Source organism: Anomaloglossus baeobatrachus, chromosome 7 (genome assembly GCF_048569485.1).
Source record: "Anomaloglossus baeobatrachus isolate aAnoBae1 chromosome 7, aAnoBae1.hap1, whole genome shotgun sequence".
In the NCBI taxonomy this organism is placed as follows: domain Eukaryota; kingdom Metazoa; phylum Chordata; class Amphibia; order Anura; family Aromobatidae; genus Anomaloglossus; species Anomaloglossus baeobatrachus.
In genome coordinates this window covers 91,801,147-91,814,774 of record NC_134359.1, presented here as the reverse complement: position 1 = coordinate 91,814,774, position 13,628 = coordinate 91,801,147, and the positions used below count along the sequence as shown (strand labels likewise).

The 13,628-nt window shown below is 48.2% G+C and overlaps 1 protein-coding gene across 2 annotated transcripts in view; it reads left to right on the top strand.

The window, feature by feature from the left end:
- Window positions 1-13,628, top strand: part of TRPM8 (transient receptor potential cation channel subfamily M member 8) — a 184,002-nt gene that overhangs the window by 147,221 nt on the left and 23,153 nt on the right. For both annotated transcript variants that reach the window (XM_075317472.1, XM_075317473.1), the window contains one exon: window positions 4,104-4,245. In XM_075317472.1, coding sequence (XP_075173587.1) covers window positions 4,104-4,245 — 142 coding nt within the window. The remainder of the gene's footprint in view (window positions 1-4,103; window positions 4,246-13,628) is intronic.

The following is a 13,628-nucleotide window of genomic DNA, read 5'->3' as shown; positions in this document are numbered from 1 at the left end:
CATAGATTGTGCTGGGGACGCAGGACGCATGCAGTTATGCTGCAGTGCAGAACGCAGTGAACTGCATGAAAATACGCAACGTGGGCACATAGCCTAACTTGTAGAGTACAATTATGCATCTAAGGGTCTGCTCACATCTATCTATCTATCTATCTATCTATGTATCCACAGTAATGGCCAAAAGTGTTGGCACCCTTAAAATTGTTCTAGAAAATTAAGTATTTATCCCAGAAAATTATTGACTCATACATGCTTTCTTCTACACATGTTTATTTCCTTTGTGTGTATTGGAACAGCACAAAAAAGATAGAAAAAGGCAAATTGGACATAATTTCTCACGAAACTCTAAAAATGGATCCGAAAAAATTGTTGACACCATTCTAAAATTGTGGTTAAACAACTTTGTATAAAACATGTGATGCTCATTTAAACTCACCTGGGGCAAATAAGAGGTGTGGGCAATATGAAAATCACACCTGAAACAAGATAAAAAGGGAGATGTTGACTCAGTCTTCGCACTGTGTCTGTGTATGCCACACTAAGCACTCTCATACAGCCATATGAGATCTCATACTTTGCATTGACGAGGGACAACCATCCCAAAACACTGTGTCTGCAAATTGAGGTTCTGATCTGGCATAAATCCTAAGTCATACGACAAGACTCATTGGAAGGTCACTTTTGACTTCTAGGATTGCTACCTGCAATAGGTGGCACCAGAGTTTGTCTTTTTCCTTCCTGAAGAGACAATTTGACTATTTCCCAAAGGAGCATTGCAGCTATAAGACTCCTCACTGGCATGCTGGAATGGTGTGTCAGTCTCCGTAAGGAGAATAGCTTCCCCTTTACACTAAGCATAGAGAACAGAAAGAGAAGAAGAGCACTGTTTCAGAACCAAAATCTCAAAGTTACAAGTCCATCTCGAGAGATTTTGTCCATGGTGTGCAACATAATCAAGTATGCAACCCATGCCACTGAAGCTAATCTCCCTAGATGTGGACTGCAGGGAAAAATTGATGAAAAGTTGCAATGCAAAATAGTCTGGATGTTGGATAAGCAGCCCCAATCAAGATCCAAAGAAAATCAAGCTGTCCTGCAGGCTCCATGTGCATCAGTGTCATTGCAAACTATCCGTTGACATTTGAATGACATGAAACACTATGGCAGAAGACTCAGGAGGACCCCACTGCTGACACAGAGACATCAAAAAGCTAGACTGGAGTTTGCCAAAATATTTTTGAGTAAGCCAAAATTCTTTTGGGAAGACATTTTTTGGATGGCTGAGACTAAGATTAAGCCTCTTGGTAAAGCACATCATTCTCCTGTTTACTGAAAACAGAATGAAACCTACCAAGAAAATAACAAAATACCTACAGTCACATATGGTGGAGATTCAAAGATGTTTTGGGGTTGTTCTGCGGTCTCTGGCAAGGCATCATGAAATCTGAAGATTACCAAAGGAATTTGGGTCACAATGTAGTGCCCAGTGCCAGGAAGCTGGGTTTGCATCCTCGGTCATGGGTTTTCCAGCAGGAGAATGATCCAAACATGCTTCAAGAATCACCCAGGAATGAATGGAAGCAAAGCGCTGGAGAGTTCTGAAGGGACAGCAATGAGTCCAGATCTAAATACCATTGAACACCTGTGGAGAGATCTTAAAATTGCTGTTAGCAGTAGGCGCCTTCAAATATGAAGGAACTAGACTGGTTTGCAAAAGAAGAGTGGTCCAAAATTCCGGTAGAGAGGTGTAAGACGCTTGATAATTATAGGAAGTGATTGCAGTTATTTATTCCAACAGGTGTACAGCCACATATTAAGTTGAGGGTACCATCAAGTTTGTCCAGTTCATTTTTGAAATTGTGTGAAATTAAGTCCAATTTGCTTTTTTTCTTTGTGTTGTTCTAATACACACAAAGGAAATAAACACGTATATAACCAAACATGTAATTACAATACTTCATTTTCTGGAACAATTTCAAGGGTGCCAACATTATGTATATAATATCTTTATATCATCTACTATTTATATCTTTCTATTTGTTGTTTTGTCTTTGAGATGTGTGTGAGAAAAAATTTGGACGGCATATGGATGGTCCATGTGCATCTGATTTTTTTTCTTGCATCTATTGACCTAGTGACTTGCATTGGCGAGTCTTGTCTGATATACTTGGCCATATGTAGCATGCTGCAATTTTTCCCTCAGCTAAGGAAAAACTTGCAGATAAACACTGCCTCATTGAATAACATTGGTGGTAGAGTAATTTGACTTTTTTTCTCACATTGCACTCAATGTATTTATACGCAGATGTAAGTGAACCCTAAGTGGTAGAAATAGTCATGGGAGAGGAAGGGGATCTTAATTAGGAGAAACACTAATGGAGAAGGATCTGGAATTACTTGTAGATCATAGAGTAAATAATGGTAAATTATTTCAGGCTGCTGCTTCAAAGGCCAGACAGATGCTTTCTTGTGTTATATGGCGGACCACTCGGGCAGAGGAATAATTTTGCCTTTTAGAAAGCATTACCAAGGATTCATCTTGAAAATACTCTTCATTGTAGGCACAATTTTACAAAAAGGATGCCATGGAGATGATCAAGTAATTCCTTACTGTCTGAGCTGTGAAATAATCTAGGCCAGGACATATATTTTTTTTTTCTGAAAGATGGTTTTAAGGAACTTTTAAGTTGTTTCATGGAACTATCTAATATATAAAGCTGTGTGTGTGTGTGTGTGTGTGTGTGTGTGTGTGTGTGTGTGTGTCCGGGATTCGCATCTGCACCGTCGCAGCTACAGCCACAAAATTTTGCACACTTACACGTCTGGACCCTGAGAGCGTCATAGGCTATGTTGTGAGGCGAAATTTTAACCCCGCGCGTTCCAATTTACCAATCAATTTTGCCCCTATCTACATAATGGGGGGGAAAAGTGAAACGAAAAATGTATCCGCACCGTCGCATTTACAATCACGAAATTTTGCACAGACACCTCATGTGACCCAGGGAACGTCGTAGACTATGTTTTGACAGGAAAATGTAACCCTGCCCTTTACAGTTACTCTCCAAAAAACATGCCTCCATTAAAGTAAATGGAGCCTGGAACTACAGATTATTAGTAGGAGCTGTGATTGGTTGTTATAGGAACAAAAGACATTCATAGTATAAGAAGCTTATATGTGAGGTAATAAGATGTTGGTGGGTAGACGGATAGAGAGAGACAGACAGAGAGACAGACAGAGACAGACCTGGAAAGAGACAGACAGAGAGACAGACACAGAGACAGACGTTAAAGAGACAGACGGGGAAAGAGACAGACGGAGCACATTACTTGGCCAATTTAGTTAAATCTGTGTGGAATATCTGTGGTGTTGAAATATACGGTATGTTGTAAAATGCTTCTATTAGCTTAGTTTTTGCCTTTTAATAATTACATTTCTATCTATTTGTTTTGTGGTTTTTGTGTGCAGAATAAGTTTTTGTTAATACATTCTATTTTGTTAACAGCAGTTATTAACCCGGGCGAAGCCGGGTAGTACAGCTAGTCTTTATATAAAGTGTTACCAGAATTTATCAATATTTTTCATTGACTGTAGGATTAAGTGATACAGTTGCTGTTAGAGACCAGCAATTAAATGTAACTATGATGTTTTATTCTGAGTGAACTCAATGGGCATTTTCAGACCATGGAACCTATTTCCGTTAATGGATCTGCACTTTTTAGCCCCAAATTGACTGCAGTTACCCTTAATAAAGATTTCATATTAGCGCTTCTTTAACCTGTTGTGCTATGGATGCATTATTATTTTGTACTTTATTATTTTTTTCTCTCTATGTATTTCCATACCTATGAAGACTCCAGTAAAAATATAAATTTTAGTTTTGAAATCATCTTGTAACATAAGCTTTAATCCGTTGAAGACCATAAGTTGCAAATACATATAATTACTATTACTTACTTTACTCCAACACTCTGTGTGTAAATACAGCTTTGGGGTTCATAAATGAAGGGTGTGTTGGGGTTCTGGCAAGATCAAAGGTTCCCAAACTTTTTCTGTGGATGTATAGCTCTGCTCTTGTGTGATACATCTTATTCTCTACCCTCAGACTACGCAGCTCTGTCCCAAGCTCTCTGTATACTGGAAGAGTCATTTTCTGTCTGGATTACATAATTTTTACTGTCCGCCTTATCCACATCTTCACTGTCAGTCGAAACCTTGGACCAAAGATTATTATGCTGCAAAGAATGGTGAGAAAAAAATGGTAGAGTGAAATCTGTATGAATGGTAAAGGTGTTACCTGTCTGTATGCATCGTTGGGGTATATGAATATCATACAGGGGTCTACCCTGCTTGAGACCCTTTTTTAGAAGCAAGAGCTTAGTTATGGTCACTGCAGGGGAAATATGATCTGCCGCTAGGTTTTTAAGAAGCTGGCACAGCTGATTGCTGTAGTGGCTTTATTTTAAAAGAAAATATGATATAACTCACTGTGTCATTTTATGCATAGTCCCTTCAAATACATAGTCCAATATTAGTGATGGGTGGACTTACAGATACCTTGGATCGATGGGTCCAACTGGGTTTTTAAAAAAACAAAACAAACCCTGGTTCAGGCCCGGAATTGATCTTTGATATCTGGCTGGATGCCGGTCCCCATATAAGTCTATGGGGATCTAAATCAGGAGCTTAAAAATGGTGGTAGAAGGGATAAGGGGATTGGAGCAGGTGAGTTATACTTACAGAGTCTCCTGCGGAGCTCTAATGCTACTTCCGTGGCCGCTTATGAACCTTATACAAATGCACTGCTTCCCCGCCCACCAGTAGTCCTCGTGTCTTTGATTGGTAGCAGTTAGACACGCCCCCACCCTGTATGACAGCATGTGTGACTGCTTGCAGAGAGACTGTGTGTGTGTTTCTATTGCTGTAAAAAAAAAAAAATTTACATAGGGTCCCACCATATTATGATACTTGGAACTGATTAAGCATGCAGCTACCGGCTGCAGCCCCCAGCTGTGCGCTTATCTTGGCTGTGTATCAAAATAAGAGAGACCTCATGCGGCTTTTTTTTTAAAATTATATGGATAAGTAGTTTGAAAAACTGGCGTGAGGTCCCCAATTTATATACAGTATATAGATAAATTGGGGACCTAGATCAATTCCTTGAGGGGTGTAGTTTCCAAAATGGGATGTTTTGTAGGGAGTTTTTATTTAGGCACATCAGGGCTTTGCAAACGTGACATGGCATCTACTATCCCAACCATTCAAATGCTGCTCCCCCCCTTCCAAGCCCTGCCTTGCGCTCAAACTGTAGTTTTCCACCAAATATGGGGTATTCCTGTGCTCGGTAAAAATTGAACAACAAATTATACAGTTAATTTTCTCTTGTTAACTTTGTGAACATGCAAAAGCAATATTTTGTGGGAAAAAGTAAAATTTATTTTTTTTTTTCTTCATCCACATTGCTTTACTTCCTGTAAAGCACATAAGTAGTTAAGTGGTTCGAGTACTTTGAGGTGTGAAGCTTTTTAAATGGTGTTTTTTTGTATTTTATTTCACATAGGCTCCTCAAAGTCACTTCAAATGTTATATGGTCCCTAAAAATGGTTTTGTAAATTTTGTTGGAAAAATGAGAAATTGCTGATAAACGTTTAACCCTTCTGCCTTCCTAACGCCCCCAAAAAATGATGTTTCAAAAATGATGCTCATCTAAAGTAAACATGTGCAAATGTTACTTATTAACTACTTGTTTGGTATAACTATCTGATTTAAGAATATAAATATTCAAAGTTCAAAAATTGCCAAATGTTCACTTTTTTTGTCAAATTTTTGATATTTTCATAAATAAACACAAATCATATTTACCAAAATTTACTACTAACATGAAGTACAATGTGTCACGAAAAGACAGTCTCTGGATCACTGGGATATCTTTAAGCGTTTCAGAGTTATTACCACATAAAGTGACACTAGTTAGAATTGTAAAATTTGGCCTGATCTGGAAGGTAATAACATGCTTGAGAATGAAGGGTTTAAAATAATTAATTTCACTCCCATGATGCTCCAGCATGGACTAAAGATTTCAAATTCTGTTTGTCATCATCTTGTAGAGTGGTGCAAGGCGGTAATTATGGGGGAAGGATTGACTCTAGGCATCTCAGCACGCTACATGAAAGAGCTGGTCCTGGCTGGGTGTGTTGACCTGTGTAGTGTGGGCTGAATGTCAGAGCAGGCCGCATACTACAGCTGACATCGGCTGACCAGGACCAAATGCTGACTCATTTACACAAGGAAACCACTAGTTCATTTCAAATAACCATACATTTACTCAATATTCATCTTCATCAACAACTTCATACACCAAATAGCGGCACATACTGTATCTTCCAAAACGTTTCCATTGTACATGGCTTATTAACACACATTTGCAGTTCCTGCTGGGTTGTTTCTCATCTTACCGGTCCTGAGAATCCCAGCACAAGCCAGCCTAATGCTACCGTTCAATTTATGACGGTCACCTTCCCTTTCAGTGGCTCCACATCCAGATGAGAGGGTTTTGTCACTATAGCCAGAGTAGAGCCTTGTGCTGCCAGACACTTCTGTATCCACATCTCTTCTCCTCGTAGAGGAGGGGGATAAGAGGTAGCCAGTAATGTCAGAGTAGTCTTCTGCTCTCGGATGCTTGGGGAGACTCAGCCTGCAAAAGTAAACTCTGCACACGTTATCTGAGACCACTCCATCTTGAGGCTGGTCTCTAGCTTCATGCTATCTCGACTCCAGTCTCCTTTTCCTCTGCTAAGAGTAATCCAGTGTATGCAACCTTCAGACCCTACAGACTGTGTGGCCAAATCTCTTGCACATTAGGTCTTCACTATCTTTCTAGAAGGAACCGTCTTTTAACCTATCAACTAATGTGCTGCCTCCGTGCCAGCAGCCGGCGTTGCTCTGATCCGGGGCCTACGGTACGGCTCGAGGGGTCCCCCGGACCCGGGGGTCTCGCGGTCACTCCGAATTAAATGGGGACGTATTTGTATGGGGTTGATTGTAGAATGTCTGTGACGCCATCCACAGTGTGTGGTGAGGTGGGACACCACTGCTGCTGTTGTGGGATACCCGGGGATGATGTAATGGCAGCCAGATGTTAACCCCTCCGTGGGTAGGGATGGTTGCCCCGGGGCCCAGTGTCTCTGTGCAGGGTATGGCGACGGCAGGGGCCTGCATGCCCAGAGGGACCGGGGGATAGTTGGTTACTCACTATTGAATGAATCACACGAGTCTTTTGGTAAACCAAGGTGCTGGTGGCCGGCCGCCGTGGCCGGTTGTACTCTGGTCCCCCATCCGGGCTGGTGGTCGCTGTCCTTTCCTCTGCACTGTTTTTGTGTATTGTGGGCTGCCTGGTTTGGAACTCAGGAGTCCACTCCCGGCTTGCTGTGTGCCTAAGGAGCCGTGCTCGCAGACGCTGACCCGTGGGATCTATGGACCCTGGCGGTTGCCCTATCCCTATCTGTGGGTGGTTGTCTTCTTTCGGGACTTTGGCTGGGACAGGAACTTTAATCCTGCCCTCAATCGGTTAATTAGCTAGGCTGTTGGTTTCTGTCCTGGCTTCAGGGTCCGCGTACCCCCTCTGTGCATGGTTTCTGGTAGGGGTCTCCAGTGTCGGTACCGGTGGGCTCCAACCCTTCTCCGGTCCTCCTCGGATTTGCCGAGCCGTCTTCCCATCTCCTGCTGACGGAGACCACCGTCTGCCACCTAGCCAAGGTACTAGAGCTCCAACCCTGGCACCATTCAACTTGAACTTCCTCTGCTGGAGCTACACCTAGCTCCAGCCCACACTCCTCTCCACTTGAACTGCAAACTTCATCTCAGACTCAACTCCTTGTTTTCCCGCCCCGGGCTGTCTAGAACCCTAGGTGGGCGTTTCCTAACCACCTGGTCCCACCCACTGGTGTGCCTGTCTTGCCCTGAGGGGGGATGACTAGGGTTTCAGGTCGGCTGTGTGTTACCTAGGTGAGGGAAGGTGTTATGCGGGGGCCTATTTGTGACTACCTGGTTTTGCCAGGGCGTCACATTCCCCCTTGGTTTAATACAGACCGTCCGCGGGCTGTCCGACCACCAACATTTATTGAACAGGAACTGTTGAAAAAGGTAAAAACACAATTACAAGTATAATAACATATATACATCGAAGTATATTCTCATTCTTCCCTTACAGGAGGCACTTTTCTTAAATGTTACACATTTAAAACCGGGACGGGACGGACTGGGTCCTTCTCACCTCACCCCCACACAAATCAACCTGCCCCCTGGTGCCCCGCTAAGCAATGGTGGCACCCCTTGCCCAAGTACAGGTTAGGTCCGGGTGTTGCCTGTGTGGGCCGGGTAAAAAGTTCCTTACCCGGCAGTCTTTTTCAAGGGCCCCACGTCCAGGGCACCCCTGACCCGGAGGGTAGTCACCGGTTTTGATGGTGACTGGGCCTCGGCCGACTCTACCGCAGGCCCTTCCTCCAATCAGCCTCTCCAGAGACTGCAGCAGGGTAAGAAGGTTGGTCAGGGACTATTTACAAGACCCAAAAGTTTTTGGGTTGGCTTTCCAGTCCAAAGCCATGGTCAGTGAACTAGAAACGGGACTTCAACTGTAAACGGTCCCAACGGGGACTTGCATAACTGGGGTAACCGGGAACCACTACCTTAACACTCAATCAGGTGAAGATGGTGGAGAGGGGTGGGTGTGCAGCTGGGTGCCCATTTTCACCGACTTCTTCACATCAATGGCAAACCACCCCCTCTCTCCGCAGTGCCGGGTATATGAGACCAACTCTCCGGGCTCCAGGTATCGGTCTGGGTGGCCAACAGGCATATGAGGGGACACATCCCTCCAGGACACAAAGATCTCGGCCTCTAGGCCCGGCTCGTATATGAAACTCCAACCTCTCTGGGTGTTGAAATGCCGGACCTGTCCTTGGTGTGTCGGGCCCCGCACCCGGAAAATGGCATTCCGGAGATGGTCCTTTTCTGTGTACGTCCTGGACAGTACCTCCGCCTTTCTTTTTTCCCGGGCCACGATCTCCTTATTCAGCTGACGCCGCTGCCGTTCCCAATACGGAGCACTTGCTTCATGCTCGGCTTCCACCTGCGCGGGGGCTGGGCCCAGCTGGAGTCCCTCCGTGCCGGCAACGATCGGCACCACTGGCAATGGAGGGCCCCGCTGTGTCATGGCCCGCTCTGCTGCCCCGCAGGTGCATCCCTGCTGTGCCTCAGCCGAGCCCAGGAGCTTGAAAGCGGTCAGCGTCTCTGGCGGTGCTGACGTCCGGTCGGGGGCTGCCTCCGCTATGGTCGGGCGGATTGCTGGGGCCGTCGTCATCGTGGGTGCTGCCTTCTCCGGGACCGGGGGTGATGTCATCAGGGTTGCGGCCTGGCTCGGGACCGGACGGGACATCTGCCGGGACGCAGTCTGGCTTGGAGTTGGTGCAGGTGCAGGATCGGTGGAGTGCTCGCGGCCTGAGGATTCCGCTGACGGGTCCTCACAGGCAGACGGGACGGGTACCGCTGCCGTTGCGGGTGGCAGCGGACCGAGCGGGGTGTCGGCTGCAGGTGCGGACGGCGAGGGAGGCAGCGTGGCGGACGGGGGCAGACCGGGCCCCTCAGCCTGGTGAGCCGGTCCCGGTGGGACATAGGGGCGTTGGTCGCTTACCCGCTCCTCCGAGGTCACCTCCACTTCGCGAGCCTGAACAGCTGCAGCCAGCTCCGCCATCTCGGCCGTCCATCGCCTTAATAGAACGTTGGCCTGAGCCTGAATCCGGTGGTGTGAGGTAAATCCGGAGATATGACGATAAATCATGATATTCAAGTTATGTCAGGAAGCCCTCTCCTGGTGTCACCCCCCCTTTCCTTCACACAACTCCTTCAATCAGAAAATTTACCACAGGGATAAACGGTTTGTTTAGCAGATAGGTGTCAAAGGAACTGGTCTGTGTTCCACTTACACCTCCAACAGCCATCTCCTCTGATATGGAGATTAGATGACTTGGGAACAATGGACGCAGGATGACCCCCTGCCGTCACCCTGTAACAAGAGTTGTATCTCATTATAAGGCTATGGAACTATCCAGACAGAACGACTCCAGTAAAAAATGGTTCATATCTCGCAAGCCATATTTCCGATAAATATGGCAACCATAAAAATGGTGTCTCTGCATGCGGACGATGCTGGCACACCTTTTTTATGGGAGTAGGACATTGGGAAGTACCCCAGGCGTGATATCAGCCAATGGGGAACTAGTAGACAAGTCATGAGTCCTCTCGTTCTGTAGCTAAATTCATAACTGTCACAATGAGAGCGTTGGCGTCCGCCTACGACGCTCCCAGGCAAAGTTATGGCCCATATTCCATGTGTGGATATTGTCCATAACTCCAGCCAGGGGTGGAGCAGTGCTCCCTCTGAGGTCACTAAGGTAGGAGGGGACCTGGATTTGCCCAGGTTGATAACCCTACTTCGGCCATTTTCCAGTGTTCTTTCGCTGGGGGTCACGTGTAGGAAACATCTGTGGGAAGGATCCTAGAAACCTGGTCTACAGCGCCCCCCTGTGGCCAGACGCACAAGGTAACTGCTGGAACTGTGTATGCCTGTTTGTAAACCATGCTTTATCTGTAACTGTACTCTGACCTATGTATATTCTGTAGATCCCCTATTGTATATATTGTAGTTTCTACTGTGCTTTAGGCTGATTAAATTATATAATTAATCTTGGGCTGTTCTGTTATCTCGATCTTGAATCCCACGTCTGTGTGTTCGGCTAATAGTTACCGTGAAGCGGTTGGTGGCAGCGAGTTGTGCCAAGGATTATTGTGGGGAGGCCAGTGAGATTCGGGGAGGTTTTATATATTCCGCCCGCGGAGGTCGGGGGAATATATACCCTACTCTCACCGGGGACCCTTCAATAATCGGCATAAGTAGTATAGCGGCCTCCTTGCTTATTGTCGGGCAATTCCATAATTGGCCTGACTATAAGAGGGGCGCTAGAGAGCGCGTCACGTGCTCTGTCTGTCGGCCGGGAGGTATAAAGGAGGGGTGACCCCCACTTGTTACCCCCCGATTGTGACGTACTGGTAGCCAGCGCGGGGATTTCTGAGTGACCCTCCCGGTGGTTCGTGACATATTGGTGGCAAAGCGGTGGGATCGAGATAATAGTGTGTGTGAGTGTGAGACCCATACTCCCAGACACTAAAGACTGCCTGCAGCAGCTGTGGCTGCTGGGGTCTTCAGACTAGCTCAACACTAGAGTGTCAGAGTGCAGATACTGTAAGGTGTGTGGGTGCATCAGGTGTCAGTTCTGTGTCAGTGACCAAAAGTCTGCAAGAATGGCTGATGGCACCAGGAGCAGAGCTATGCAACTGGCCAATGCTAAAGCAGGAGCCGAAGAGAGGGAGGACGGTGCTGTGGACAGTAATGAGGAGGTTGCCCACGAGTCCTCCAGGAGCTCGACGCCAGAAAACCGTTCTGCAGAGGACAGCGCACAACCTGGCAATTATGGACAAGATGAGGAGCAGCTCACCCAAGGGCCCTCAACGAGCCAGATGCCAGCCCTCCGCTCTGCAATGGACAGTGAATCACCAGGCTCCGCAGCGGGCCGCAGATCACCACGTGCCATTCCACCGAGCCTGGGAGGCTCGGATAGCCTTCTTCAAATGGCTATGGCCCTTCTCCAGGCTGGAGACCAGGAGGGCTACAAGGAACTCCTGGCAGAGCGCAGGGCAGAGCGGCAGGCAGCGCGTGAAGAGCGCCAGGCAGAGCGTGAGGCTGCGGAGCGACGGCAACAGGCAGACCGTGACCACCAGCTGCAGCTAGCTCAGCTCCGGCCCTCATCAGCCACACGTGACCTTCAAGACACCAAACTTCCAAAGGTCCGTGTTGAGGACTTCCCAGTGCTGGAGAAGGATGGAGACTTGGACTCTTTCCTGACTGCTTTTGAACGGACTTGCTTGCAGCACCATCTGGACAAGGACCAGTGGGCCAAATACCTGACCCCCCGTTTAAGGGGTAAGGCCCTGGATATCCTTGGGGACTTGCCTGCTGAGGCAGATCAGGGCTACGACACCATCAAGCGGGCCCTGATCCAACAGTACAACCTCACTCCAGAGTCCTACCGCAAGAAGTTCCGGAGCCTACAGAAGGGACCAAAGGACTCCTGGGCTGACCACCGGCGGGCACTTGCCCGAGCTGCCGACCACTGGACCCAAGGCCTGCAGCTTTCCACCGGACCGGAGATCCTGGACTTGTTCATCACGGAGCAACTCTTGTGGAACTGCCCTGAGGATCTCCGCCAGTCCATCCGAGACCAGAAGCCAAAGGGGTCCACGGCTACAGCTGCCCTGGCCGATGACTACACCAACAATCGGGCTCCTGAGGCCAGGAGAGCAGCCACCAGCAGCACCTGGAGAGGGGGTAAGATGAACTCTGCGACTGCCCCACCTGCCCCTAGACTGCAGGGGGTGTCCCCCTCACCTCCCCTCTCCAGGCCCGTGGCAGAACCAAGACGGTGCCACCAGTGCAACTTACCTGGACACTTCAAGGCCATGTGCCCTCAGCGTCCCAAGGCCCCGGCTCCGTCCCCGTCCCAAGGGCCGCCCAAGGTGTATTGTGTGGGTGGGGGTGGTGGTAGGTCCCTGGACAGCTTCCAACCTGTCACCGTCGGCCAGTCTGTGACCATAGGACTGCGAGACAGCGCCTCGGAGGTGACTCTGGTGCGGCCTGAGATGGTGTCCCCCCAAGACTTGATACCTGGAAAAACCCTCGCTGTCTCCGGGATTGGAGGCATTGACCCGGCGCTGCCTGTTGCTGGCATTTATGTGGACTGGGGCGCAGGGCGAGGGGTGAGAGAGGTGGGGGTAACTGATCGGATCCCCGCAAACGTGCTACTTGGGACAGATTTGGGGCAGAAAAACTCCCAGTTTGGGCCCCCCCCAAGGGCTGAACCTTCAGCCAGTACTGACGTGCCTCCGGACAATGTTAATGTGTTATCTATGAATGATGTAAGGGAGGAGGGAGTGAACTCTGATTTTTCTGCTTGCATAGACACCATAGACACACACTCAGCTGCAGCTGTGACAGGGGAGGGGGTCAGAGAAAGGTGTGACAATGCCTCTACAAGTAATCAGCCTGTGAGCTGGGATCTGTTGCCCTCTGCAGGGATAAGCAGAGAGCAGGGTGCTGCAGGGGGAGGACCAGTGTGTGGGGTGGGGGCTACCACAGCAAATGTGGGGTCCCCAGAGATTTCACAGCGGGGTTCTGTTGCTGCAGGAGGGGAACAGGCAGGTGAGATTGGGGCCGGTCCCGGAGCGGAAGTGCTCCCAGGTAAGATCTCGGTACATGGTTCCCCCACAACCGGGGTGTCAGGAAGCCAGGTAGGTCTGCCTGAACCGGCGACTTGGTCAGGAACGGAGGAGGAGCAGGCACGACCCACGGTCGCAGCGGCTGTGGCCGCTGTCACCCGCAGTGGGAGTGCTGGAAGCCAAGGGGCCTCCCAGAGGTCCGATAGCTCTTCCCCTTCTGACCAAGTGGCAGCCGAGTCAGGTGGAGGCCAGGACACAGGTCCCGGGGTACTGACCGAAGATGTGACAGTCTCGTCGATTCTGG